This window comes from Notolepis coatsorum (assembly GCF_963971535.1).
Source record: "Notolepis coatsorum genome assembly, chromosome: 6".
NCBI classification, from domain to species: domain Eukaryota; kingdom Metazoa; phylum Chordata; class Actinopteri; order Aulopiformes; family Paralepididae; genus Notolepis; species Notolepis coatsorum.
The window spans coordinates 29,917,390-29,943,982 of NC_140170.1; the positions used below are offsets into that span (position 1 = coordinate 29,917,390).

The following is a 26,593-nucleotide window of genomic DNA, read 5'->3' on the forward strand; positions in this document are numbered from 1 at the left end:
GAGTTCGTCTCTCAGAAGCCTGAGGCCGGCTAGCTTTCTTCCATTCTGAGTGGCATGCTACGGAGAACAGCTGTATTCGTCTGCGGATCAAGAGATTATTGCACCATCTCCTGTACTTGGAGTCTCTTTATCGTCGTTGACCCAGACTCTACTACCGACAAATCCTCTCCCCTTGCTGGCTTACGACCGGAGGGACCCTACCAGTATCTCCCGCTATATTACCAGAGTACCATAGATATAATTCCTAAGATTCAGGTTGTATTATTATCTCCTGCGTAATATGAGAATGGACATTCGTTATTGATTTGCCTACGCACATTCCTTTGCCTTATAAGCGCATCCAAAGTAAAGTAAAGTATATTATGTACTATTATTGCTGCTAATAAATACTTAAATCCAGTTTTGTGTGGAACCGAATCATTGTGGGAAGTGTTCATCATTAGATACCTGTGTACTGTATGGCCAGTAGGAATGTACATAAGACGGTAGTGGTTTAATGATACCATACTTATCAATACAGTCAGGGAATTGTACCCCTCAGTTACAGTTAGGACTATCTGACTCTTAATAATAAACACTGTTAGGACTGTCTGACTCTTAATAATAAACACTGTTAGGACTATCGGACTCTTAATAATAAAGACTGTAAGTTAGGACTGTTAATCACTATTATCATTACTACTTGCACTTTGTTCCATGTTCTATTATTATTACTACCTATCCTACCTGTCTTTCTTCTATTACCCTGCCCATACCTGTACCCCCCCCCCCCCCCAATGCCACTATGACACTTAAATCTCAATAAATCAATAAAGGAACACTTGACTTGGTAAGAAGTGGGCTTTCCTATCCATTCGCCTACATGTTAAAAGTGGAGGTGGACTTCTCGGAGCTCCTCCTGGTGGAGGAGGCCAAGAGGCACCGAGGCGCCCAGCTCCTCAGCATCTCGACCACGCGCTGCATGAACTTCTGTCCCGCGAAGGCGTAGATCACGGGGTTCAGGCAGCAGTGAACAAACGCGATGGTCTCTGTGACTTGTATGGCCATTGTCATGCCCTCCCCCTCGCCCGGCGAGTACACCCCCGCGACCGCAGGAAGAGCAGGAAGACCACGGCGTTGTACGGCGTCCAGAAGCAGAAGAAGACGACCACGACCACGACGATCAGCTTGATGGCGCGGTGCCTCTTGGTGCTCCTGAGGGCCAGCAGCGTGGGGAAGATCCTGGAGTAGCAGAACACCATCACCAGCAGGGGAACCAGGAAGCCCAGGATGTTCATCTCCAGCAGGTGGAACTCTTCCCAGTGGCTGCCCTCGGGGTAGCGGGGGATGCACACGGAGCGTCCGCGCCACGCTCACCTCCTGCGACGAGGTGAAGATGAGGGTGGGCAGGGAGACGAGGAGGCTCAGCGTCCACACCGACAGGGACAGGGCGACGCCCAGCCCCACCGTGCGGTGGCGCCGCCGAGGTGTGAGCATGCACGATGCCGGCGTAGCGGTCCAGCGTCATGGCGACCATGAAGAAGATACTGCCGTAGAAGCCGAGTTTGTAGATCACCGCGGTGAGGCGGCACAGGAAGTCTCCGAAGACCCACGAGAGGACGGCGGCGTAGTGGGCGAGGAAGGGCAGCGAGAAGATGAAGAGGAGGTCGGCGAGGGCCAGGTTGAGGAGGCAGATGTCCGTCAGGTTGGTCTGCCTGCGGTGTTTCGCCAGAACGCACACCACCAGGCTGTTACCTAGGAGGGCATGATAAGAAGTAGTTTAAGTGATTTTCTCATCTAGATCGCATTCGTGTCTCTGAACTGAATTTAATGTAACGTATATTATAACATTATAACAGATTGCAGAATGGGTACAATACAGTACGGCGCAATACACACAATTGTTAAGGGGATGCAGACCAGAGAAAGACTTTTGTCTTGTTTACATCAGGGTCCCCCATTTTCAATTCATATCGACATTTATGACATACACAACATACATGAAATTAACATGATGTAAACAAGACAAACGTCTTTCTCTGGTCTGCATCCCCTTAACAATTGTGTGTATTGAGCTGTACTGTATTGTACCCATTCTGCAATCTGTTAAATAAAGTTTTTATTCATTCATTCATTCATTTCTCCCCCACTACTCCTCCAACGGGTGTTTGTGCGACCATGTCGACCTGAACAATGGGGGATTAATAAGAACGAGCCGCCTCGGAGAGAAGACGGCCGCTGCTGCTGGAGCTGGACCGAGTCAGCGGCGCACGGAGCCGGGGAGAAACCACCGCCCCGCTGGCTCTTCTGGGAGCCGGGGAGAAACCACGCCTCGTGTCGCCCCGCTGGCTCTTCTGGGAGCCGGGGAGAAACCACCGCCTCGCCCCGCTGGCTCTTCCGCTTCACAGCGCGGCAGAGGGCGATAAGGGGGGCGTGCTAGCGCGCGGTCACGTGGGCTTAGTGGCCAATCAGAGGAACCCGGAAACCGAACTGCGTTGTATTTGGCATAGACGCCGCCCGGTCACCACACACATTATAATTATAAGTGAAAAATGTTTTTCCTTTGTTTCCCCCTTGGTACCCACTAGGTAACAAAGTCCCTTAACTTTACACTTTAATACACTTTAAAATAACCGTATTATTAAATAAGAGTTCAGATAAATTAAGAAAGAAAATAAGTAGAATTGTGCATGGACTACGCAGGAATCCAAAACTCTGGATGACGAGTGAGGTCCTATTTAACTTTCCGATGGCCCGCCCTTGGCCGTGATGGACACGTCACAGAACATTTTACCGTTGTCTGTCGGCGTCCCATTGTTTTAGTATCTCTGAAGCAGCACATTGTTTAAAAGCTAAAATGGCCGCTGTTTGATTGACACTCTGCTTGACCTATTATGTGCTTCCAATCTCGGGTTATAAGACCAAACAGCCAACGAGCGTCAGTTTAGAAAAGGTCTTTCAAAAGAGACCAGACTTATGCATGTGCTACAAATGGTTTAATAACCGCTTTCAATTTACTTTGGGTTTGCATTCGATAGGCGTTTTATGCTAAATTTGCAGGAATGTTAAGAGGTTAAAAGAAAACGCTCTGAAGAGAGGCATGAAGGAGCTGAAGGAGCTGAAGGAGGTGAAGGAGCTGAAGGAGCTGAAGGAAGTGAAGGAGCTGAAGGACGTGAAGGAGGTGAAGAAGGTGAAGGAGGTGAAGGAGGTGAAGGAGCTGAAGGACGTGAAGGAGGTGAAGAAGGTGAAGGAGGTGAAGGAGGTGAAGGAGCTGAAGGAGCTGAAGGAACTGAAGGAGGTGAAGGAGGTGAAGGAGCTGAAGGACGTGAAGGAGGTGAAGAAGGTGAAGGAGGTGAAGGAGGTGAAGGAGCTGAAGGAGCTGAAGGAGCTGAAGGAGGTGAAGGAGCTGAAGGAGGTGAAGGAGGTGAAGGAACTTAAGTATGTGAAGGAGCTGAAGGAGCTGAAGGAGGTGAAGGAGCTGAAGGAGGTGAAGGAGCTGAAGGAGCTGAAGGAGCTGAAGGACCTGAAAGAGCTGAAAGAGGTGAACGAGGTGAAGGAGGTGAAGGAGCTAAAGGAGCTGAAGGAGGTGAAGGAGGTGAAGGAGCTGAAGGAGGTGAAGGAGCTGAAGGAGGTGAAGAAGGTGAAGAAGGTGAAGGAGGTGAAGGAGGTGAAGGAGGGGAAGGAGGTGAAGGAACTGAAGGAGGTGAAGGAGCTGAAGGAACTGAAGGAGCTGAAGGAGCTGAAGGAAGTGAAGGAGGTGAAGGAGGTGAAGGAGCTGAGGGAGCTGAAGGAGCTGAAGGAGGTGAAGGAGCTGAAGGAACTGAAGGAGGTGAAGGAGTTGAAGGAGGTGAACGAGCTGAAGGAGCTGAAGGAACTGAAGGAGCTGAAGGAGGTGAAGGAGCTGAAGGAGGTGAAGGAGGTGAAGGAGCTGAAGGAGCTGAAGGAGGTGAAGGAGTTGAAGGAGGTGAAGGAGGTGAAGGAGGTGAAGGAACTGAAGGAGGTGAAGGAGCTGAATGAACTGAATGAGCTGAAGGAGCTGAAGGAGCTGAAGGAGGTGAAGGAGGTGAAGGAGCTGAAGGAGCTGAAGGAGGTGAAGGAGGTGAAGGAGGTGAAGGAGGTGAAGGAGGTGAAGGAGGTGAAGGAACTGAAGGAGCTGAAGGAGCTGAAGGAGGTGAAGGAGCTGAAGGAGGTGAAGGAGCTGAAGGAGGTGAAGGAACTGAAGGAGGTGAAGGAGGTGAAGGAGCTGAAGGACGTGAAGGAGGTGAAGGAGCTGAAGGAGGTGAAGGAGCTGAAGGAGGTGAAGGAGGTGGAGGAGCTGAAGGAGGTGAAGGAGGTGAAGGAGCTGAATGAGCTGAAGGAGGTGAAGGAGGTGAAGGAGGTGAAGGAGGTGAAGGAGGTGAAGGAGGTGAAGGAACTGAAGGAGGTGAAGGAGGTGAAGGACGTGAAGGAGGTGAAGGAGCTGAAGGAGCTGAATGAGGTGAAGGTACTGAAGGAGGTGAAGGAGCTGAAGGAGCTGAAGGAGGTGAAGGAGCTGAAGGAGGTGAAGGAGCTGAAGGAGGTGAAGGAGCTGAAGGAGGTGAAGGAACTGAAGGAGGTGAAGGAGCTGAAGGAGGTGAAGGAGGTGAAGGAGGTGAAGGAGCTGAAGGAGGTGAAGGAACTGAAGGAGGTGAAGGAGGTGAAGGAGGTGAAGGAGCTGAAGGAGGTGAAGGAGGTGAAGGAGCTGAAGGAGCTGAAGGAGGTGAAGGAGGTGAAGGAGGTGAAGGATGTGAAGGATCTGAAGGAGGTGAAGGAGGTGAAGGAGGTGAAGGAGGTAAAGGAGGTGAAGGAGCTGAAGGAGCTGAAGGAGGTGAAGGAGGTGAAGGAGCTGAAGGAGGTGAAGGAGGTGAAGGAGCTGAAGGAGGTGAAGGAGGTGAAGGAGCTGAAGGAGCTGAACAAGGTGAAGGAGGTGAAGGAGGTGAAGGATGTGAAGGAACTGAAGGAGGTGAAGGAGGTGAAGGAGCTGAAGGACGTGAAGGAGGTGAAGGAGCTGAAGTAGGTGAAGGAGCTGAAGGAGGTGAAGGAGGTGGAGGAGCTGAAGGAGCTGAAGGAGGTGAAGGAGCTGAAGGAGCTGAAGGAGGTGAAGGAGGTGAAGGAGCTGAAGGAGCTGAAGGAGCTGAAGGAGGTGAAGGAGGTTACGAAGGTGAAGGAGGTGAAGGAGGTGAAGGAGGTGAAGGAGGTGAAGGACGTGAAGGAGGTGAAGGAGCTGAAGGAGGTGAAGGAGCTGAAGGAGCTGAAGGAGGTGAAGGAGCTGAAGGACGTGAAGGAGGTGAAGAAGGTGAAGGAGGTGAAGGAGCTGAATGAAGTGAAGGAGGTGAAGGAGGTGAAGGAGGTGAAGAAGATGAAGGAGGTGAAGGAGCTGAAGGAGGTGAAGGAGCTGAAGGAACTGAAGGAGCTGAAGGAGCTGAAGGAGCTGAAGGAGGTGAAGGAGCTGAAGGAGGTGAAGGAGGTGAAGGAGGTGAAGGAACTGAAGGAGCTGAATGAGCTGAAGGAGCTGAAGGAGCTGAAGGAGGTGAAGGAGCTGAAGGAGCTGAAGGAGCTGAAGTAGGTGAAGGAGGTGAAGGAGCTGAAGGAGGTGAAGGAACTGAAGGAGCTGAAGGAGCTGAAGGAGCTGAAGGAGGTGAAGGAGCTGAAGGAGCTGAAGGAGGTGAAGGAGCTGAAGGAGCTGAAGGAGCTGAAGGAGCTGAAGGAGGTGAAGGAGCTGAAGTAGGAGAAGGAGGTGAAGGAGCTGAAGGAGGCGAAGGAGGTGAAGGAACTGAAGGAGGTGAAGGAGGTGAAGGAGGTGAAGGAGGTGAAGGAACTGAAGGAGGTGAAGGAGGTGAAGGAGCTGAAGGAACTGAAGGAGGTGAAGGAGCTGAAGGAGCTGAAGGAGGTGAAGGAGGTGAAGGAGGTGAGGGAGCTGAAGGAGCTGAAGGAGGTGAAGGAGCTGAAGGAACTGAAGGAGGTGAAGGAGGTGAAGGAGCTGAAGGAGCTGAAGGAGGTGAAGGAGGTGAAGGAGGTGAAGGAGGTGAAGGAGGTGAAGGAACTGAAGGAGGTGAAGGAGCTGAAGGAGCTGAAGGAGGTGACGGAGCTGAAGGAGCTGAAGGAGGTGAAGGAGGTGAAGGAGCTGAAGGAGCTGAAGGAGCTGAAGGAGGTGAAGGAGCTGAAGGAGCTGAAGGAGGTGAAGGAGGTTACGAAGGTGAAGGAGGTGAAGGAGGTGAAGGAGGTGAAGGAGGTGAAGGACGTGAAGGAGGTGAAGGAGCTGAAGGAGGTGAAGGAGCTGAAGGAGCTGAAGGAGGTGAAGGAGCTGAATGACGTGAAGGAGGTGAAGGAGGTGAATGAGGTGAAGAAGGTGAAGGAGGTGAAGGAGCTGAAGGAACTGAAGGAGCTGAAGGAGCTGAAGGAGCTGAAGGAGGTGAAGGAGCTGAAGGAGGTGAAGGAGCTGAAGGAACTGAAGGAGCTGAAGGAGCTGAAGGAGCTGAAGGAGGTGAAGGAGGTGAAGGAGGTGAAGGAACTGAAGGAGCTGAAGGAGCTGAAGGAGCTGAAGGAGCTGAAGGAGGTGAAGGAGCTGAAGGAGCTGAAGGAGCTGAAGGAGGTGAAGGAGGTGAAGGAGCTGAAGGAGGTGAAGGAACTGAAGGAGGTGAAGGAGCTGAAGGAGCTGAAGGAGCTGAAGGAGGTGAAGGAGCTGAAGGAGCTGAAGGAGGTGAAGGAGCTGAAGGAGCTGAAGGAGCTGAAGGAGGTGAAGGAGCTGAAGTAGGAGAAGGAGGTGAAGGAGCTGAAGGAGGTGAAGGAGGTGAAGGAACTGAAGGAGGTGAAGGAGGTGAAGGAGGTGAAGGAGGTGAAGGAACTGAAGGAGGTGAAGGAGGTGAAGGAGCTGAAGGAACTGAAGGAGGTGAAGGAGGTGAAGGAGCTGAAGGAGCTGAAGGAGGTGAAGGAGGTGAAGGAGCTGAGGGAGCTGAAGGAGCTGAAGGAGGTGAAGGAGCTGAAGGAACTGAAGGAGGTGAAGGAGGTGAAGGAGCTGAAGGAGCTGAAGGAGGTGAAGGAGGTGAAGGAGGTGAAGGAGGTGAAGGAGGTGAAGGAACTGAAGGAGGTGAAGGAGGTGAAGGAGATGAATGAACTGAAGGAGCTGAAGGAGCTGAAGGAGCTGAAGGAGGTGAATGAGGTGAAGGAGCTGAAGGAGCTGAAGGAGGTGAAGGAGGTGAAGGAGCTGAAGGAGCTGAAGGAGGTGAAGGAGGTGAAGGAGGTGAAGGAACTGAAGGAGGTGAAGGAGCTGAAGGAGCTGAAGGAGGTGAAGGAGCTGAAGGAGGTGAACGAGCTGAAGGAGGTGAAGGAACTGAAGGAGGTGAAGGAGGTGAAGGAGCTTAAGGACGTGAAGGAGGTGAAGGAGCTGAAGGAGGTGAAGGAGCTGAAGGAGCTGAAGGAGGTGAAGGAGGTGGAGGAGCTGAAGGAGCTGAAGGAGGTGAAGGAGCTGAAGGAGCTGAAGGAGCTGAAGGAGGTGAAGGAGGTGAAGGAGCTGAAGGAGCTGAAGGAGCTGAAGGAGGTGAAGGAGCTGAAGGAGCTGAAGGAGCTGAAGGACGTGAAGGAGGTGAAGGAGCTGAAGGAGGTGAAGGAGCTGAAGGAGCTGAAGGAGGTGAAGGAGCTGAAGGACGTGAAGGAGGTGAAGGAGGTGAAGGAGGTAAAGGAGGTGAAGGAGCTGAAGGAGCTGAAGGAGGTGAAGGAGGTGAAGGAGCTGAAGGAGGTGAAGGAGGTGAAGGAGCTGAAGGAGGTGAAGGAGGTGAAGGAGCTGAAGGAGGTGAAGGAGGTGAAGGAGGTGAAGGATGTGAAGGATCTGAAGGAGGTGAAGGAGGTGAAGGAACTGAAGAAGCTGAAGGAGCTGAAGGAGCTGAAGTAGCTGAAGGAGGTGAAGAAGCTGAAGGAGCTGAAGGAGCTGAAGGAGCTGAAGGAGATGAAGGAGGTGAAGGAGCTGAAGGAGGTGAAGGAGCTGAAGGAGGTGAAGGAGGTGAAGGAGCTGAAGAAGCTGAAGGAGCTGAAGGAGGTGAAGGAGCTGAGGGAGCTGAAGGAGGTGAAGGAGGTGAAGGAGCTGAAGGAGCTGAAGGAGGTGAAGGGGCTGAAGGAGCTGAAGGAGGTGAAGGAGCTGAAGGAGGTGAATGAGGTGAAGGAGGTGAAGGAGCTGAAGGAACTGAAGGAGGTGAAGGAGCTGAAGGAGCTGAAGGAGGTGAAGGAGGTGAAGGAGCTGAAGGAGCTGAAGGAGCTGAAAGAGGTGAAGGAGGTGAAGGAGCTGAAGGAGGTGAAGGAGCTAAAGGAGCTGAAGGAGGTGAAGGAGGTGAAGGAGCTGAAGGAGGTGAAGGAGCTGAAGGAGGTGAAGGAGGTGAAGGAGCTGAAGGAGGTGAAGGAGCTGAAGGAGCTGAAGGAGCTGAAGGAGGTGAAGGAGGTGAAGGAGGTGAAGGAACTGAAGGAGGTGAAGGAGCTGAAGGAGCTGAAGGAGCTGAAGGAGCTGAAGGAGCTGAAGGAGGTGAAGGAGCTGAAGGAACTGAAGGAGGTGAAGGAGTTGAAGGAGGTGAAGGAGCTGAAGGAGCTGAAGGAACTGAAGGAGCTGAAGGAGGTGAAGGAGCTGAAGGAGGTGAAGGAGGTGAAGGAGCTGAAGGAGCTGAAGGAGGTGAAGGAGGTGAAGGAGGTGAAGGAGCTGAGGGAGCTGAAGGAGCTGAAGGAGGTGAAGGAGCTGAAGGAACTGAAGGAGGTGAAGGAGTTGAAGGAGGTGAACGAGCTGAAGGAGCTGAAGGAACTGAAGAAGCTGAAGGAGGTGAAGGAGCTGAAGGAGCTGAAGGAGGTGAAGGAGGTGAAGGAGCTGAAGGAGCTGAAGGAGGTGAAGGAGGTGAAGGAGGTGAAGGAGGTGAAGGAGGTGAAGGAGGTGAAGGAACTGAAGGAGCTGAAGGAGCTGAAGGAGGTGAAGGAGCTGAAGGAGGTGAACGAGCTGAAGGAGGTGAAGGAACTGAAGGAGGTGAAGGAGGTGAAGGAGCTGAAGGACGTGAAGGAGGTGAAGGAGCTGAAGGAGGTGAAGGAGCTGAAGGAGGTGAAGGAGGTGGAGGAGCTGAAGGAGCTGAAGGAAGTGAAGGAGCTGAAGGAGCTGAAGGAGGTGATGGAGGTGAAGGAGCTGAAGGAGCTGAAGGAGGTTAAGGAGCTGAAGGAGGTGAAGGAGGTTACGAAGGTGAAGGAGGTGAAGGAGGTGAAGGAGGTGAAGGACGTGAAGGAGGTGAAGGAGCTGAAGGAGCTGAATGAGGTGAAGGTACTGAAGGAGGTGAAGGAGCTGAAGGAGCTGAAGGAGGTGAAGGAGCTGAAGGAGGTGAAGGAGCTGAAGGAGGTGAAGGAGCTGAAGGAGGTGAAGGAACTGAAGGAGGTGAAGGAGCTGAAGGAGGTGAAGGAGGTGAAGGAGGTGAAGGAGCTGAAGGAGGTGAAGGAACTGAAGGAGGTGAAGGAGGTGAAGGAGGTGAAGGAGCTGAAGGAGGTGAAGGAGGTGAAGGAGCTGAAGGAGCTGAAGGAGGTGAAGGAGGTGAAGGAGGTGAAGGATGTGAAGGATCTGAAGGAGGTGAAGGAGGTGAAGGAGGTGAAGGAGGTAAAGGAGGTGAAGGAGCTGAAGGAGCTGAAGGAGGTGAAGGAGGTGAAGGAGCTGAAGGAGGTGAAGGAGCTGAAGGAGGTGAAGGAGGTGAAGGAGCTGAAGGAGCTGAAGGAGGTGAAGGAGGTGAAGGAGGTGAAGGATGTGAAGGAACTGAAGGAGGTGAAGGAGGTGAAGGAGCTGAAGGACGTGAAGGAGGTGAAGGAGCTGAAGTAGGTGAAGGAGCTGAAGGAGGTGAAGGAGGTGGAGGAGCTGAAGGAGCTGAAGGAGGTGAAGGAGCTGAAGGAGCTGAAGGAGGTGAAGGAGGTGAAGGAGCTGAAGGAGCTGAAGGAGCTGAAGGAGGTGAAGGAGGTTACGAAGGTGAAGGAGGTGAAGGAGGTGAAGGAGGTGAAGGAGGTGAAGGACGTGAAGGAGGTGAAGGAGCTGAAGGAGGTGAAGGAGCTGAAGGAGCTGAAGGAGGTGAAGGAGCTGAAGGACGTGAAGGAGGTGAAGAAGGTGAAGGAGCTGAATGATGTGAAGGAGGTGAAGGAGGTGAAGGAGGTGAAGAAGGTGAAGGAGGTGAAGGAGCTGAAGGAGGTGAAGGAGCTGAAGGAACTGAAGGAGCTGAAGGAGCTGAAGGAGCTGAAGGAGGTGAAGGAGCTGAAGGAGGTGAAGGAGGTGAAGGAGGTGAAGGAACTGAAGGAGCTGAATGAGCTGAAGGAGCTGAAGGAGCTGAAGGAGGTGAAGGAGCTGAAGGAGCTGAAGGAGCTGAAGTAGGTGAAGGAGGTGAAGGAGCTGAAGGAGGTGAAGGAACTGAAGGAGGTGAAGGAGCTGAAGGAGCTGAAGGAGCTGAAGGAGGTGAAGGAGCTGAAGGAGCTGAAGGAGGTGAAGGAGCTGAAGGAGCTGAAGGAGCTGAAGGAGGTGAAGGAGCTGAAGTAGGAGAAGGAGGTGAAGGAGCTGAAGGAGGCGAAGGAGGTGAAGGAACTGAAGGAGGTGAAGGAGGTGAAGGAGATGAAGGAACTGAAGGAGGTGAAGGAGGTGAAGGAGCTGAAGGAACTGAAGGAGGTGAAGGAGGTGAAGGAGCTGAAGGAGCTGAAGGAGGTGAAGGAGGTGAAGGAGGTGAGGGAGCTGAAGGAGCTGAAGGAGGTGAAGGAGCTGAAGGAACTGAAGGAGGTGAAGGAGGTGAAGGAGCTGAAGGAGCTGAAGGAGGTGAAGGAGGTGAAGGAGGTGAAGGAGGTGAAGGAGGTGAAGGAACTGAAGGAGGTGAAGGAGCTGAAGGAGCTGAAGGAGGTGAAGGAGCTGAAGGAGCTGAAGGAGGTGAAGGAGGTGAAGGAGCTGAAGGAGATGAAGGAGGTGAAGGAGCTGAAGGAGCTGAAGGAGGTGAAGGAGGTTACGAAGGTGAAGGAGGTGAAGGAGGTGAAGGAGGTGAAGGAGGTGAAGGACGTGAAGGAGGTGAAGGAGCTGAAGGAGGTGAAGGAGCTGAAGGAGCTGAAGGAGGTGAAGGAGCTGAATGACGTGAAGGAGGTGAAGGAGGTGAAGGAGGTGAAGAAGGTGAAGGAGGTGAAGGAGCTGAAGGAACTGAAGGAGCTGAAGGAGCTGAAGGAGCTGAAGGAGGTGAAGGAGCTGAAGGAGGTGAAGGAGCTGAAGGAACTGAAGGAGCTGAAGGAGCTGAAGGAGCTGAAGGAGGTGAAGGAGGTGAAGGAGGTGAAGGAACTGAAGGAGCTGAAGGAGCTGAAGGAGCTGAAGGAGCTGAAGGAGGTGAAGGAGCTGAAGGAGCTGAAGGAGCTGAAGGAGGTGAAGGAGGTGAAGGAGCTGAAGGAGGTGAAGGAACTGAAGGAGGTGAAGGAGCTGAAGGAGCTGAAGGAGCTGAAGGAGGTGAAGGAGCTGAAGGAGCTGAAGGAGGTGAAGGAGCTGAAGGAGCTGAAGGAGCTGAAGGAGGTGAAGGAGCTGAAGTAGGAGAAGGAGGTGAAGGAGCTGAAGGAGGTGAAGGAGGTGAAGGAACTGAAGGAGGTGAAGGAGGTGAAGGAGGTGAAGGAGGTGAAGGAACTGAAGGAGGTGAAGGAGGTGAAGGAGCTGAAGGAACTGAAGGAGGTGAAGGAGGTGAAGGAGCTGAAGGAGCTGAAGGAGGTGAAGGAGGTGAAGGAGCTGAGGGAGCTGAAGGAGCTGAAGGAGGTGAAGGAGGTGAAGGAGGTGAAGGAACTGAAGGAGGTGAAGGAGGTGAAGGAGATGAATGAACTGAAGGAGCTGAAGGAGCTGAAGGAGCTGAAGGAGGTGAATGAGGTGAAGGAGCTGAAGGAGCTGAAGGAGGTGAATGAGGTGAAGGAGCTGAAGGAGCTGAAGGAGGTGAAGGAGGTGAAGGAGGTGAAGGAACTGAAGGAGGTGAAGGAGCTGAAGGAGCTGAAGGAGGTGAAGGAGCTGAAGGAGGTGAACGAGCTGAAGGAGGTGAAGGAACTGAAGGAGGTGAAGGAGGTGAAGGAGCTTAAGGACGTGAAGGAGGTGAAGGAGCTGAAGGAGGTGAAGGAGCTGAAGGAGGTGAAAGAGCTGAGGGAGCTGAAGGAGCTGAAGGAGGTGAAGGAGCTGAAGGAGCTGAAGGAGGTGAAGGAGGTGAAGGAGCTGAAGGAGCTGAAGGAGCTGAAGGAGGTGAAGGAGCTGAAGGAGCTGAAGGAGCTGAAGGAGGTGAAGGAGGTGACGAAGGTGAAGGAGGTGAAGGAGGTGAAGGAGGTGAAGGACGTGAAGGAGGTGAAGGAGCTGAAGGAGGTGAAGGAGCTGAAGGAGCTGAAGGAGGTGAAGGAGCTGAAGGACGTGAAGGAGGTGAAGAAGGTGAAGGAGGTGAAGGAGCTGAATGACGTGAAGGAGGTGAAGGAGGTGAAGAAGGTGAAGGAGGTGAAGGAGCTGAAGGAACTGAAGGAGCTGAAGGAGCTGAAGGAGCTGAAGGAGCTGAAGGAGGTGAAGGAGCTGAAGGAGGTGAAGGAGCTGAAGGAGCTGAAGGAGGTGAAGGAGGTGAAGGAGGTGAAGGAGCTGAAGGAGGTGAAGGAACTGAAGGAGGTGAAGCAGCTGAAGGAGCTGAAGGAGGTGAAGGAGGTGAAGGAGCTGAATGAGGTGAAGGAGCTGAAGGAGGTGAAGGAACTGAAGGAGGTGAAGCAGCTGAAGGAGCTGAAGGAGGTGAAGGAGGTGAAGGAGCTGAATGAGGTGAAGGTACTGAAGGAGGTGAAGGAGCTGAAGGAGCTGAAGGAGGTGAAGGAGCTGAAGGAGGTGAAGGAGCTGAAGGAGGTGAAGGAGCTGAAGGAGGTGAAGGAACTGAAGGAGGTGAAGGAGCTGAAGGAGGTGAAGGAGGTGAAGGAGGTGAAGGAGCTGAAGGAGGTGAAGGAACTGAAGGAGGTGAAGGAGGTGAAGGAGGTGAAGGAGCTGAAGGAGGTGAAGGAGGTGAAGGAGCTGAAGGAGCTGAAGGAGGTGAAGGAGGTGAAGGAGGTGAAGGATGTGAAGGATCTGAAGGAGGTGAAGGAGGTGAAGGAGGTGAAGGAGGTAAAGGAGGTGAAGGAGCTGAAGGAGCTGAAGGAGGTGAAGGAGGTGAAGGAGCTGAAGGAGGTGAAGGAGGTGAAGGAGCTGAAGGAGGTGAAGGAGCTGAAGGAGCTGAAGGAGCTGAAGGAGGTGAAGGAGGTGAAGGAGGTGAAGGAACTGAAGGAGGTGAAGGAGCTGAAGGAGCTGAAGGAGCTGAAGGAGGTGAAGGAGCTGAAGGAGGTGAAGGAGGTGAAGGAGCTGAAGGAGGTGAAGGAGCTGAAGGAGCTGAAGGAGCTGAAGGAGGTGAAGGAGCTGAAGGAGCTGAAGGAGGTGAAGGAGCTGAAGGAGCTGAAGGAGGTGATGGAGGTGAAGGAGCTGAAGGAGCTGAAGGAGGTGAAGGAGCTGAAGGAGGTGAAGGAGGTTACGAAGGTGAAGGAGGTGAAGGAGGTGAAGGAGGTGAAGGACGTGAAGGAGGTGAAGGAGCTGAAGGAGCTGAATGAGGTGAAGGTACTGAAGGAGGTGAAGGAGCTGAAGGAGCTGAAGGAGGTGAAGGAGCTGAAGGAGGTGAAGGAGCTGAAGGAGGTGAAGGAACTGAAGGAGGTGAAGGAGCTGAAGGAGGTGAAGGAGGTGAAGGAGGTGAAGGAGCTGAAGGAGGTGAAGGAACTGAAGGAGGTGAAGGAGGTGAAGGAGGTGAAGGAGCTGAAGGAGGTGAAGGAGGTGAAGGAGCTGAAGGAGCTGAAGGAGGTGAAGGAGGTGAAGGAGGTGAAGGATGTGAAGGATCTGAAGGAGGTGAAGGAGGTGAAGGAGGTGAAGGAGGTAAAGGAGGTGAAGGAGCTGAAGGAGCTGAAGGAGGTGAAGGAGGTGAAGGAGCTGAAGGAGGTGAAGGAGGTGAAGGAGCTGAAGGAGGTGAAGGAGGTGAAGGAGCTGAAGGAGCTGAACAAGGTGAAGGAGGTGAAGGAGGTGAAGGATGTGAAGGAACTGAAGGAGGTGAAGGAGGTGAAGGAGCTGAAGGACGTGAAGGAGGTGAAGGAGCTGAAGTAGGTGAAGGAGCTGAAGGAGGTGAAGGAGGTGGAGGAGCTGAAGGAGCTGAAGGAGGTGAAGGAGCTGAAGGAGCTGAAGGAGGTGAAGGAGGTGAAGGAGCTGAAGGAGCTGAAGGAGCTGAAGGAGGTGAAGGAGGTTACGAAGGTGAAGGAGGTGAAGGAGGTGAAGGAGGTGAAGGAGGTGAAGGACGTGAAGGAGGTGAAGGAGCTGAAGGAGGTGAAGGAGCTGAAGGAGCTGAAGGAGGTGAAGGAGCTGAAGGACGTGAAGGAGGTGAAGAAGGTGAAGGAGGTGAAGGAGCTGAATGACGTGAAGGAGGTGAAGGAGGTGAAGGAGGTGAAGAAGTTGAAGGAGGTGAAGGAGCTGAAGGAGGTGAAGGAGCTGAAGGAACTGAAGGAGCTGAAGGAGCTGAAGGAGCTGAAGGAGGTGAAGGAGCTGAAGGAGGTGAAGGAGGTGAAGGAGGTGAAGGAACTGAAGGAGCTGAATGAGCTGAAGGAGCTGAAGGAGCTGAAGGAGGTGAAGGAGCTGAAGGAGCTGAAGGAGCTGAAGTAGGTGAAGGAGGTGAAGGAGCTGAAGGATGTGAAGGAACTGAAGGAGGTGAAGGAGCTGAAGGAGCTGAAGGAGCTGAAGGAGGTGAAGGAGCTGAAGGAGCTGAAGGAGGTGAAGGAGCTGAAGGAGCTGAAGGAGCTGAAGGAGCTGAAGGAGGTGAAGGAGCTGAAGTAGGAGAAGGAGGTGAAGGAGCTGAAGGAGGCGAAGGAGGTGAAGGAACTGAAGGAGGTGAAGGAGGTGAAGGAGGTGAAGGAGGTGAAGGAACTGAAGGAGGTGAAGGAGGTGAAGGAGCTGAAGGAACTGAAGGAGGTGAAGGAGCTGAAGGAGCTGAAGGAGGTGAAGGAGGTGAAGGAGGTGAGGGAGCTGAAGGAGCTGAAGGAGGTGAAGGAGCTGAAGGAACTGAAGGAGGTGAAGGAGGTGAAGGAGCTGAAGGAGGTGAAGGAGGTGAAGGAGGTGAAGGAGGTGAAGGAGGTGAAGGAACTGAAGGAGGTGAAGGAGCTGAAGGAGGTGAAGGAGCTGAAGGAACTGAAGGAGCTGAAGGAGCTGAAGGAGCTGAAGGAGCTGAAGGAGGTGAAGGAGGTGAAGGAGGTGAAGGAACTGAAGGAGCTGAAGGAGCTGAAGGAGCTGAAGGAGGTGAAGGAGCTGAAGGAGCTGAAGGAGCTGAAGGAGGTGAAGGAGGTGAAGGAGCTGAAGGAGGTGAAGGAACTGAAGGAGGTGAAGGAGCTGAAGGAGCTGAAGGAGCTGAAGGAGGTGAAGGAGCTGAAGGAGCTGAAGGAGGTGAAGGAGCTGAAGGAGCTGAAGGAGGTGAAGGAGGTGAAGGAGCTGAAGTAGGAGAAGGAGGTGAAGGAGCTGAAGGAGGTGAAGGAGGTGAAGGAACTGAAGGAGGTGAAGGAGGTGAAGGAGGTGAAGGAGGTGAAGGAACTGAAGGAGGTGAAGGAGGTGAAGGAGCTGAAGGAACTGAATGAGGTGAAGGAGGTGAAGGAGCTGAAGGAGCTGAAGGAGGTGAAGGAGGTGAAGGAGCTGAGGGAGCTGAAGGAGCTGAAGGAGGTGAAGGAGGTGAAGGAGGTGAAGGAACTGAAGGAGGTGAAGGAGGTGAAGGAGATGAATGAACTGAAGGAGCTGAAGGAGCTGAAGGAGCTGAAGGAGGTGAATGAGGTGAAGGAGCTGAAGGAGCTGAAGGAGGTGAAGGAGGTGAAGGAGCTGAAGGAGCTGAAGGAGGTGAAGGAGGTGAAGGAGGTGAAGGAACTGAAGGAGGTGAAGGAGCTGAAGGAGCTGAAGGAGGTGAAGGAGCTGAAGGAGGTGAACGAGCTGAAGGAGGTGAAGGAACTGAAGGAGGTGAAGGAGGTGAAGGAGCTTAAGGACGTGAAGGAGGTGAAGGAGCTGAAGGAGGTGAAGGAGCTGAAGGAGGTGAAAGAGCTGAGGGAGCTGAAGGAGCTGAAGGAGGTGAAGGAGCTGAAGGAGCTGAAGGAGGTGAAGGAGGTGAAGGAGCTGAAGGAGCTGAAGGAGCTGAAGGAGGTGAAGGAGCTGAAGGAGCTGAAGGAGCTGAAGGAGGTGAAGGAGGTGACGAAGGTGAAGGAGGTGAAGGAGGTGAAGGAGGTGAAGGAGGTGAAGGACGTGAAGGAGGTGAAGGAGCTGAAGGAGGTGAAGGAGCTGAAGGAGCTGAAGGAGGTGAAGGAGCTGAAGGACGTGAAGGAGGTGAAGAAGGTGAAGGAGGTGAAGGAGCTGAATGACGTGAAGGAGGTGAAGGAGGTGAAGAAGGTGAAGGAGGTGAAGGAGCTGAAGGAACTGAAGGAGCTGAAGGAGCTGAAGGAGCTGAAGGAGCTGAAGGAGGTGAAGGAGCTGAAGGAGGTGAAGGAGCTGAAGGAACTAAAGGAGCTGAAGGAGGTGAAGGAGCTGAAGGAGGTGAAGGAGGTGAAGGAGGTGAAGGAACTGAAGGAGCTGAAGGAGCTGAAGGAGCTGAAGGAGCTGAAGGAGGTGAAGGAGCTGAAGGAGCTGAAGGAGGTGAAGGAGGTGAAGGAGGTGAAGGAGCTGAAGGAGGTGAAGGAACTGAAGGAGGTGAAGCAGCTGAAGGAGCTGAAGGCGGTGAAGGAGGTGAAGGAGCTGAATGAGGTGAAGGAGCTGAAGGAGGTGAAGGAACTGAAGGAGGTGAAGCAGCTGAAGGAGCTGAAGGAGGTGAAGGAGGTGAAGGAGCTGAATGAGGTGAAGGTACTGAAGGAGGTGAAGGAGCTGAAGGAGCTGAAGGAGGTGAAGGAGCTGAAGGAGGTGAAGGAGCTGAAGGAGGTGAAGGAACTGAAGGAGGTGAAGGAGCTGAAGGAGGTGAAGGAGGTGAAGGAGGTGAAGGAGCTGAAGGAGGTGAAGGAACTGAAGGAGGTGAAGGAGGTGAAGGAGGTGAAGGAGCTGAAGGAGGTGAAGGAGGTGAAGGAGCTGAAGGAGCTGAAGGAGGTGAAGGAGGTGAAGGAGGTGAAGGATGTGAAGGATCTGAAGGAGGTGAAGGAGGTGAAGGAGGTGAAGGAGGTAAAGGAGGTGAAGGAGCTGAAGGAGCTGAAGGAGGTGAAGGAGGTGAAGGAGCTGAAGGAGGTGAAGGAGGTGAAGGAGCTGAAGGAGGTGAAGGAGCTGAAGGAGCTGAAGGAGCTGAAGGAGGTGAAGGAGGTGAAGGAGGTGAAGGAACTGAAGGAGGTGAAGGAGCTGAAGGAGCTGAAGGAGCTGAAGGAGGTGAAGGAGGTGAAGGAGCTGAAGGAGGTGAAGGAGGTGAAGGAGCTGAAGGAGGTGAAGGAGCTGAAGGAGCTGAAGGAGCTGAAGGAGGTGAAGGAGCTGAAGGAGCTGAAGGAGGTGAAGGAGCTGAAGGAGCTGAAGGAGGTGATGGAGGTGAAGGAGCTGAAGGAGCTGAAGGAGGTGAAGGAGCTGAAGGAGGTGAAGGAGGTTACGAAGGTGAAGGAGGTGAAGGAGGTGAAGGAGGTGAAGGACGTGAAGGAGGTGAAGGAGCTGAAGGAGCTGAATGAGGTGAAGGTACTGAAGGAGGTGAAGGAGCTGAAGGAGCTGAAGGAGGTGAAGGAGCTGAAGGAGGTGAAGGAGCTGAAGGAGGTGAAGGAGCTGAAGGAGGTGAAGGAACTGAAGGAGGTGAAGGAGCTGAAGGAGGTGAAGGAGGTGAAGGAGGTGAAGGAGCTGAAGGAGGTGAAGGAACTGAAGGAGGTGAAGGAGGTGAAGGAGGTGAAGGAGCTGAAGGAGGTGAAGGAGGTGAAGGAGCTGAAGGAGCTGAAGGAGGTGAAGGAGGTGAAGGAGGTGAAGGATGTGAAGGATCTGAAGGAGGTGAAGGAGGTGAAGGAGGTGAAGGAGGTAAAGGAGGTGAAGGAGCTGAAGGAGCTGAAGGAGGTGAAGGAGGTGAAGGAGCTGAAGGAGGTGAAGGAGGTGAAGGAGCTGAAGGAGGTGAAGGAGGTGAAGGAGCTGAAGGAGCTGAACAAGGTGAAGGAGGTGAAGGAGGTGAAGGATGTGAAGGAACTGAAGGAGGTGAAGGAGGTGAAGGAGCTGAAGGACGTGAAGGAGGTGAAGGAGCTGAAGTAGGTGAAGGAGCTGAAGGAGGTGAAGGAGGTGGAGGAGCTGAAGGAGCTGAAGGAGGTGAAGGAGCTGAAGGAGCTGAAGGAGGTGAAGGAGGTGAAGGAGCTGAAGGAGCTGAAGGAGCTGAAGGAGGTGAAGGAGGTTACGAAGGTGAAGGAGGTGAAGGAGGTGAAGGAGGTGAAGGAGGTGAAGGACGTGAAGGAGGTGAAGGAGCTGAAGGAGGTGAAGGAGCTGAAGGAGCTGAAGGAGGTGAAGGAGCTGAAGGACGTGAAGGAGGTGAAGAAGGTGAAGGAGGTGAAGGAGCTGAATGACGTGAAGGAGGTGAAGGAGGTGAAGGAGGTGAAGAAGATGAAGGAGGTGAAGGAGCTGAAGGAGGTGAAGGAGCTGAAGGAACTAAAGGAGCTGAAGGAGCTGAAGGAGCTGAAGGAGGTGAAGGAGCTGAAGGAGGTGAAGGAGGTGAAGGAGGTGAAGGAACTGAAGGAGCTGAATGAGCTGAAGGAGCTGAAGGAGCTGAAGGAGGTGAAGGAGCTGAAGGAGCTGAAGGAGCTGAAGTAGGTGAAGGAGGTGAAGGAGCTGAAGGAGGTGAAGGAACTGAAGGAGGTGAAGGAGCTGAAGGAGCTGAAGGAGCTGAAGGAGGTGAAGGAGCTGAAGGAGCTGAAGGAGGTGAAGGAGCTGAAGGAGCTGAAGGAGCTGAAGGAGCTGAAGGAGGTGAAGGAGCTGAAGTAGGAGAAGGAGGTGAAGGAGCTGAAGGAGGCGAAGGAGGTGAAGGAACTGAAGGAGGTGAAGGAGGTGAAGGAGGTGAAGGAGGTGAAGGAACTGAAGGAGGTGAAGGAGGTGAAGGAGCTGAAGGAACTGAAGGAGGTGAAGGAGCTGAAGGAGCTGAAGGAGGTGAAGGAGGTGAAGGAGGTGAGGGAGCTGAAGGAGCTGAAGGAGGTGAAGGAGCTGAAGGAACTGAAGGAGGTGAAGGAGGTGAAGGAGCTGAAGGAGCTGAAGGAGGTGAAGGAGGTGAAGGAGGTGAAGGAGGTGAAGGAGGTGAAGGAACTGAAGGAGGTGAAGGAGCTGAAGGAGCTGAAGGAGGTGAAGGAGCTGAAGGAGCTGAAGGAGGTGAAGGAGGTGAAGGAGCTGAAGGAGCTGAAGGAGCTGAAGGAGGTGAAGGAGCTGAAGGAGGTGAAGGAGGTGAAGGAGCTGAAGGAGCTGAAGGAGGTGAAGGAGGTGAAGGAGGTGAAGGATGTGAAGGATCTGAAGGAGGTGAAGGAGGTGAAGGAGGTGAAGGAGGTAAAGGAGGTGAAGGAGCTGAAGGAGCTGAAGGAGGTGAAGGAGGTGAAGGAGCTGAAGGAGGTGAAGGAGGTGAAGGAGCTGAAGGAGGTGAAGGAGGTGAAGGAGCTGAAGGAGCTGAACAAGGTGAAGGAGGTGAAGGAGGTGAAGGATGTGAAGGAACTGAAGGAGGTGAAGGAGGTGAAGGAGCTGAAGGACGTGAAGGAGGTGAAGGAGCTGAAGTAGGTGAAGGAGCTGAAGGAGGTGAAGGAGGTGGAGGAGCTGAAGGAGCTGAAGGAGGTGAAGGAGCTGAAGGAGCTGAAGGAGGTGAAGGAGGTGAAGGAGCTGAAGGAGCTGAAGGAGGTGAAGGAACTGAAGGAGCTGAAGTAGGTGAAGGAGCTGAAGGACGTGAAGGAGGTGAAGGAGCTGAAGTAGGTGAAGGAGCTGAAGGAGGTGAAGGAGGTGGAGGAGCTGAAGGAGCTGAAGGAGGTGAAGGAGCTGAAGGAGCTGAAGGAGGTGAAGGAGGTGAAGGAGCTGAAGGAGCTGAAGGAGCTGAAGGAGGTGAAGGAGGTTACGAAGGTGAAGGAGGTGAAGGAGGTGAAGGAGGTGAAGGAGGTGAAGGACGTGAAGGAGGTGAAGGAGCTGAAGGAGGTGAAGGAGCTGAAGGAGCTGAAGGAGGTGAAGGAGCTGAAGGACGTGAAGGAGGTGAAGAAGGTGAAGGAGGTGAAGGAGCTGAATGACGTGAAGGAGGTGAAGGAGGTGAAGGAGGTGAAGAAGATGAAGGAGGTGAAGGAGCTGAAGGAGGTAAAGGAGGTGAAGGAGCTGAAGGAGCTGAAGGAGGTGAAGGAGGTGAAGGAGCTGAAGGAGGTGAAGGAGGTGAAGGAGCTGAAGGAGGTGAAGGAGGTGAAGGAGCTGAAGGAGCTGAACAAGGTGAAGGAGGTGAAGGAGGTGAAGGATGTGAAGGAACTGAAGGAGGTGAAGGAGGTGAAGGAGCTGAAGGACGTGAAGGAGGTGAAGGAGCTGAAGTAGGTGAAGGAGCTGAAGGAGGTGAAGGAGGTGGAGGAGCTGAAGGAGCTGAAGGAGGTGAAGGAGCTGAAGGAGCTGAAGGAGGTGAAGGAGGTGAAGGAGCTGAAGGAGCTGAAGGAGCTGAAGGAGGTGAAGGAGGTTACGAAGGTGAAGGAGGTGAAGGAGGTGAAGGAGGTGAAGGAGGTGAAGGACGTGAAGGAGGTGAAGGAGCTGAAGGAGGTGAAGGAGCTGAAGGAGCTGAAGGAGGTGAAGGAGCTGAAGGACGTGAAGGAGGTGAAGAAGGTGAAGGAGGTGAAGGAGCTGAATGACGTGAAGGAGGTGAAGGAGGTGAAGGAGGTGAAGAAGATGAAGGAGGTGAAGGAGCTGAAGGAGGTGAAGGAGCTGAAGGAACTAAAGGAGCTGAAGGAGCTGAAGGAGCTGAAGGAGGTGAAGGAGCTGAAGGAGGTGAAGGAGGTGAAGGAGGTGAAGGAACTGAAGGAGCTGAATGAGCTGAAGGAGCTGAAGGAGCTGAAGGAGGTGAAGGAGCTGAAGGAGCTGAAGGAGCTGAAGTAGGTGAAGGAGGTGAAGGAGCTGAAGGAGGTGAAGGAACTGAAGGAGGTGAAGGAGCTGAAGGAGCTGAAGGAGCTGAAGGAGGTGAAGGAGCTGAAGGAGCTGAAGGAGGTGAAGGAGCTGAAGGAGCTGAAGGAGCTGAAGGAGCTGAAGGAGGTGAAGGAGCTGAAGTAGGAGAAGGAGGTGAAGGAGCTGAAGGAGGCGAAGGAGGTGAAGGAACTGAAGGAGGTGAAGGAGGTGAAGGAGGTGAAGGAGGTGAAGGAACTGAAGGAGGTGAAGGAGGTGAAGGAGCTGAAGGAGCTGAAGGAGGTGAAGGAGGTGAAGGAGGTGAAGGATGTGAAGGATCTGAAGGAGGTGAAGGAGGTGAAGGAGGTGAAGGAGGTTACGAAGGTGAAGGAGGTGAAGGAGGTGAAGGAGGTGAAGGAGGTGAAGGACGTGAAGGAGGTGAAGGAGCTGAAGGAGGTGAAGGAGCTGAAGGAGCTGAAGGAGGTGAAGGAGCTGAAGGAGCTGAAGGAGCTGAAGGAGGTGAAGGAGGTGAAGGAGCTGAAGGAGCTGAAGGAGGTGAAGGAGGTGAAGGAGCTGAAGGAGCTGAAGGAGGTGAAGGAGGTGAAGGAGGTGAAGGATGTGAAGGATCTGAAGGAGGTGAAGGAGGTGAAGGAGGTGAAGGAGGTGAAGGACGTGAAGGAGGTGAAGGAGCTGAAGGAGGTGAAGGAGCTGAAGGAGCTGAAGGAGGTGAAGGAGCTGAAGGAGCTGAAGGAGCTGAAGGAGGTGAAGGAGGTGAAGGAGCTGAAGGAGCTGAAGGAGGTGAAGGAGGTGAAGGAGGTGAAGGATGTGAAGGATCTGAAGGAGGTGAAGGAGGTGAAGGAGGTGAAGGAGGTTACGAAGGTGAAGGAGGTGAAGGAGGTGAAGGAGGTGAAGGAGGTGAAGGACGTGAAGGAGGTGAAGGAGCTGAAGGAGGTGAAGGAGCTGAAGGAGCTGAAGGAGGTGAAGGAGCTGAAGGAGCTGAAGGAGCTGAAGGAGGTGAAGGAGGTGAAGGAGCTGAAGGAGCTGAAGGAGCTGAAGGAGGTGAAGGAGGTGAAGGAGCTGAAGGAGCTGAAGGAGGTGAAGGAGGTGAAGGAGGTGAAGGATGTGAAGGATCTGAAGGAGGTGAAGGAGGTGAAGGAGGTGAAGGAGGTGAAGGACGTGAAGGAGGTGAAGGAGCTGAAGGAGGTGAAGGAGCTGAAGGAGCTGAAGGAGCTGAAGGAGCTGAAGGAGCTGAAGGAGGTGAAGGAGCTGAAGTAGGAGAAGGAGGTGAAGGAGCTGAAGGAGGCGAAGGAGGTGAAGGAAGGAGGTGAAGGAGGTGAAGGAGGTGAAGGAGGTTACGAAGGTGAAGGAGGTGAAGGAGGTGAAGGAGGTGAAGGAGGTGAAGGACGTGAAGGAGGTGAAGGAGCTGAAGGAGGTGAAGGAGCTGAAGGAGCTGAAGGAGGTGAAGGAGCTGAAGGAGCTGAAGGAGCTGAAGGAGGTGAAGGAGGTGAAGGAGCTGAAGGAGCTGAAGGAGCTGAAGGAGGTGAAGGAGGTGAAGGAGCTGAAGGAGCTGAAGGAGGTGAAGGAGGTGAAGGAGGTGAAGGATGTGAAGGATCTGAAGGAGGTGAAGGAGGTGAAGGAGGTGAAGGAGGTGAAGGACGTGAAGGAGGTGAAGGAGCTGAAGGAGGTGAAGGAGCTGAAGGAGCTGAAGGAGGTGAAGGAGCTGAAGGAGCTGAAGGAGCTGAAGGAGGTGAAGGAGGTGAAGGAGCTGAAGGAGCTGAAGGAGGTGAAGGAGGTGAAGGAGGTGAAGGATGTGAAGGATCTGAAGGAGGTGAAGGAGGTGAAGGAGGTGAAGGAGGTTACGAAGGTGAAGGAGGTGAAGGAGGTGAAGGAGGTGAAGGAGGTGAAGGACGTGAAGGAGGTGAAGGAGCTGAAGGAGGTGAAGGAGCTGAAGGAGCTGAAGGAGGTGAAGGAGCTGAAGGAGCTGAAGGAGCTGAAGGAGGTGAAGGAGGTGAAGGAGCTGAAGGAGCTGAAGGAGCTGAAGGAGGTGAAGGAGGTGAAGGAGCTGAAGGAGCTGAAGGAGGTGAAGGAGGTGAAGGAGGTGAAGGATGTGAAGGATCTGAAGGAGGTGAAGGAGGTGAAGGAGGTGAAGGAGGTGAAGGACGTGAAGGAGGTGAAGGAGCTGAAGGAGGTGAAGGAGCTGAAGGAGCTGAAGGAGGTGAAGGAGCTGAAGGAGCTGAAGGAGCTGAAGGAGGTGAAGGAGGTGAAGGAGCTGAAGGAGCTGAAGGAGGTGAAGGAGGTGAAGGAGGTGAAGGATGTGAAGGATCTGAAGGAGGTGAAGGAGGTGAAGGAGGTGAAGGAGGTAAAGGAGGTGAAGGAGCTGAAGGAGCTGAAGGAGGTGAAGGAGGTGAAGGAGCTGAAGGAGGTGAAGGAGCTGAAGGAGCTGAAGGAGCTGAAGGAGGTGAAGGAGGTGAAGGAGGTGAAGGAACTGAAGGAGGTGAAGGAGCTGAAGGAGCTGAAGGAGCTGAAGGAGGTGAAGGAGGTGAAGGAGCTGAAGGAGGTGAAGGAGGTGAAGGAGCTGAAGGAGGTGAAGGAGCTGAAGGAGCTGAAGGAGCTGAAGGAGGTGAAGGAGCTGAAGGAGCTGAAGGAGGTGAAGGAGCTGAAGGAGCTGAAGGAGGTGATGGAGGTGAAGGAGCTGAAGGAGCTGAAGGAGGTGAAGGAGCTGAAGGAGGTGAAGGAGGTTACGAAGGTGAAGGAGGTGAAGGAGGTGAAGGAGGTGAAGGACGTGAAGGAGGTGAAGGAGCTGAAGGAGCTGAATGAGGTGAAGGTACTGAAGGAGGTGAAGGAGCTGAAGGAGCTGAAGGAGGTGAAGGAGCTGAAGGAGGTGAAGGAGCTGAAGGAGGTGAAGGAACTGAAGGAGGTGAAGGAGCTGAAGGAGGTGAAGGAGGTGAAGGAGGTGAAGGAGCTGAAGGAGGTGAAGGAACTGAAGGAGGTGAAGGAGGTGAAGGAGGTGAAGGAGCTGAAGGAGGTGAAGGAGGTGAAGGAGCTGAAGGAGCTGAAGGAGGTGAAGGAGGTGAAGGAGGTGAAGGATGTGAAGGATCTGAAGGAGGTGAAGGAGGTGAAGGAGGTGAAGGAGGTAAAGGAGGTGAAGGAGCTGAAGGAGCTGAAGGAGGTGAAGGAGGTGAAGGAGCTGAAGGAGGTGAAGGAGGTGAAGGAGCTGAAGGAGGTGAAGGAGGTGAAGGAGCTGAAGGAGCTGAACAAGGTGAAGGAGGTGAAGGAGGTGAAGGATGTGAAGGAACTGAAGGAGGTGAAGGAGGTGAAGGAGCTGAAGGACGTGAAGGAGGTGAAGGAGCTGAAGTAGGTGAAGGAGCTGAAGGAGGTGAAGGAGGTGGAGGAGCTGAAGGAGCTGAAGGAGGTGAAGGAGCTGAAGGAGCTGAAGGAGGTGAAGGAGGTGAAGGACGTGAAGGAGGTGAAGGAGCTGAAGTAGGTGAAGGAGCTGAAGGAGGTGAAGGAGGTGGAGGAGCTGAAGGAGCTGAAGGAGGTGAAGGAGCTGAAGGAGCTGAAGGAGGTGAAGGAGGTGAAGGAGCTGAAGGAGCTGAAGGAGGTGAAGGAACTGAAGGAGCTGAAGTAGGTGAAGGAGCTGAAGGACGTGAAGGAGGTGAAGGAGCTGAAGTAGGTGAAGGAGCTGAAGGAGGTGAAGGAGGTGGAGGAGCTGAAGGAGCTGAAGGAGGTGAAGGAGCTGAAGGAGCTGAAGGAGGTGAAGGAGGTGAAGGAGCTGAAGGAGCTGAAGGAGCTGAAGGAGGTGAAGGAGGTTACGAAGGTGAAGGAGGTGAAGGAGGTGAAGGAGGTGAAGGAGGTGAAGGACGTGAAGGAGGTGAAGGAGCTGAAGGAGGTGAAGGAGCTGAAGGAGCTGAAGGAGGTGAAGGAGCTGAAGGACGTGAAGGAGGTGAAGAAGGTGAAGGAGGTGAAGGAGCTGAATGACGTGAAGGAGGTGAAGGAGGTGAAGGAGGTGAAGAAGATGAAGGAGGTGAAGGAGCTGAAGGAGGTGAAGGAGCTGAAGGAACTGAAGGAGCTGAAGGAGCTGAAGGAGCTGAAGGAGGTGAAGGAGCTGAAGGAGGTGAAGGAGGTGAAGGAGGTGAAGGAACTGAAGGAGCTGAATGAGCTGAAGGAGCTGAAGGAGCTGAAGGAGGTGAAGGAGCTGAAGGAGCTGAAGGAGCTGAAGTAGGTGAAGGAGGTGAAGGAGCTGAAGGAGGTGAAGGAACTGAAGGAGGTGAAGGAGCTGAAGGAGCTGAAGGAGCTGAAGGAGGTGAAGGAGCTGAAGGAGCTGAAGGAGGTGAAGGAGCTGAAGGAGCTGAAGGAGCTGAAGGAGCTGAAGGAGGTGAAGGAGCTGAAGTAGGAGAAGGAGGTGAAGGAGCTGAAGGAGGCGAAGGAGGTGAAGGAACTGAAGGAGGTGAAGGAGGTGAAGGAGGTGAAGGAGGTGAAGGAACTGAAGGAGGTGAAGGAGCTGAAGGAACTGAAGGAGGTGAAGGATCTGAAGGAGCTGAAGGAGGTGAAGGAGGTGAAGGAGGTGAGGGAGCTGAAGGAGCTGAAGGAGGTGAAGGAGCTGAAGGAACTGAAGGAGGTGAAGGAGGTGAAGGAGCTGAAGGAGCTGAAGGAGGTGAAGGAGGTGAAGGAGGTGAAGGAGGTGAAGGAGGTGAAGGAACTGAAGTTGGTGAAGGAGCTGAAGGAGCTGAAGGAGGTGAAGGAGCTGAAGGAGCTGAAGGAGGTGAAGGAGGTGAAGGAGCTGAAGGAGCTGAAGGAGCTGAAGGAGGTGAAGGAGCTGAAGGAGCTGAAGGAGGTGAAGGAGGTTACGAAGGTGAAGGAGGTGAAGGAGGTGAAGGAGGTGAAGGAGGTGAAGGACGTGAAGGAGGTGAAGGAGCTGAAGGAGGTGAAGGAGCTGAAGGAGCTGAAGGAGGTGAAGGAGCTGAAGGAGCTGAAGGAGCTGAAGGAGGTGAAGGAGGTGAAGGAGCTGAAGGAGCTGAAGGAGGTGAAGGAGGTGAAGGAGGTGAAGGATGTGAAGGATCTGAAGGAGGTGAAGGAGGTGAAGGAGGTGAAGGAGGTAAAGGAGGTGAAGGAGCTGAAGGAGCTGAAGGAGGTGAAGGAGGTGAAGGAGCTGAAGGAGGTGAAGGAGGTGAAGGAGCTGAAGGAGGTGAAGGAGCTGAAGGAGCTGAAGGAGCTGAAGGAGGTGAAGGAGGTGAAGGAGGTGAAGGAACTGAAGGAGGTGAAGGAGCTGAAGGAGCTGAAGGAGCTGAAGGAGGTGAAGGAGGTGAAGGAGCTGAAGGAGGTGAAGGAGGTGAAGGAGCTGAAGGAGGTGAAGGAGCTGAAGGAGCTGAAGGAGCTGAAGGAGGTGAAGGAGCTGAAGGAGCTGAAGGAGGTGAAGGAGCTGAAGGAGCTGAAGGAGGTGATGGAGGTGAAGGAGCTGAAGGAGCTGAAGGAGGTGAAGGAGCTGAAGGAGGTGAAGGAGGTTACGAAGGTGAAGGAGGTGAAGGAGGTGAAGGAGGT

The 26,593-nt window shown here is 53.6% G+C and overlaps 1 protein-coding gene across 1 annotated transcript in view; it reads right to left on the bottom strand.

Annotated features, from left to right (window-relative positions):
• Window positions 1–858: 858 nt before the first annotated feature.
• The window catches only part of LOC311229427 (C-C chemokine receptor type 3-like), a gene marked incomplete at both ends in the record, with an annotated part of 117,134 nt that continues 91,399 nt past the window's right edge, over window positions 859–26,593 (bottom strand). Inside the window, 4 exon segments of the mRNA XM_084315510.1 lie at window positions 859–1,061; window positions 1,064–1,350; window positions 1,352–1,452; window positions 1,454–1,734. Of these exon segments, the coding sequence (XP_084171636.1) occupies window positions 859–1,061; window positions 1,064–1,350; window positions 1,352–1,452; window positions 1,454–1,734 (872 nt within the window).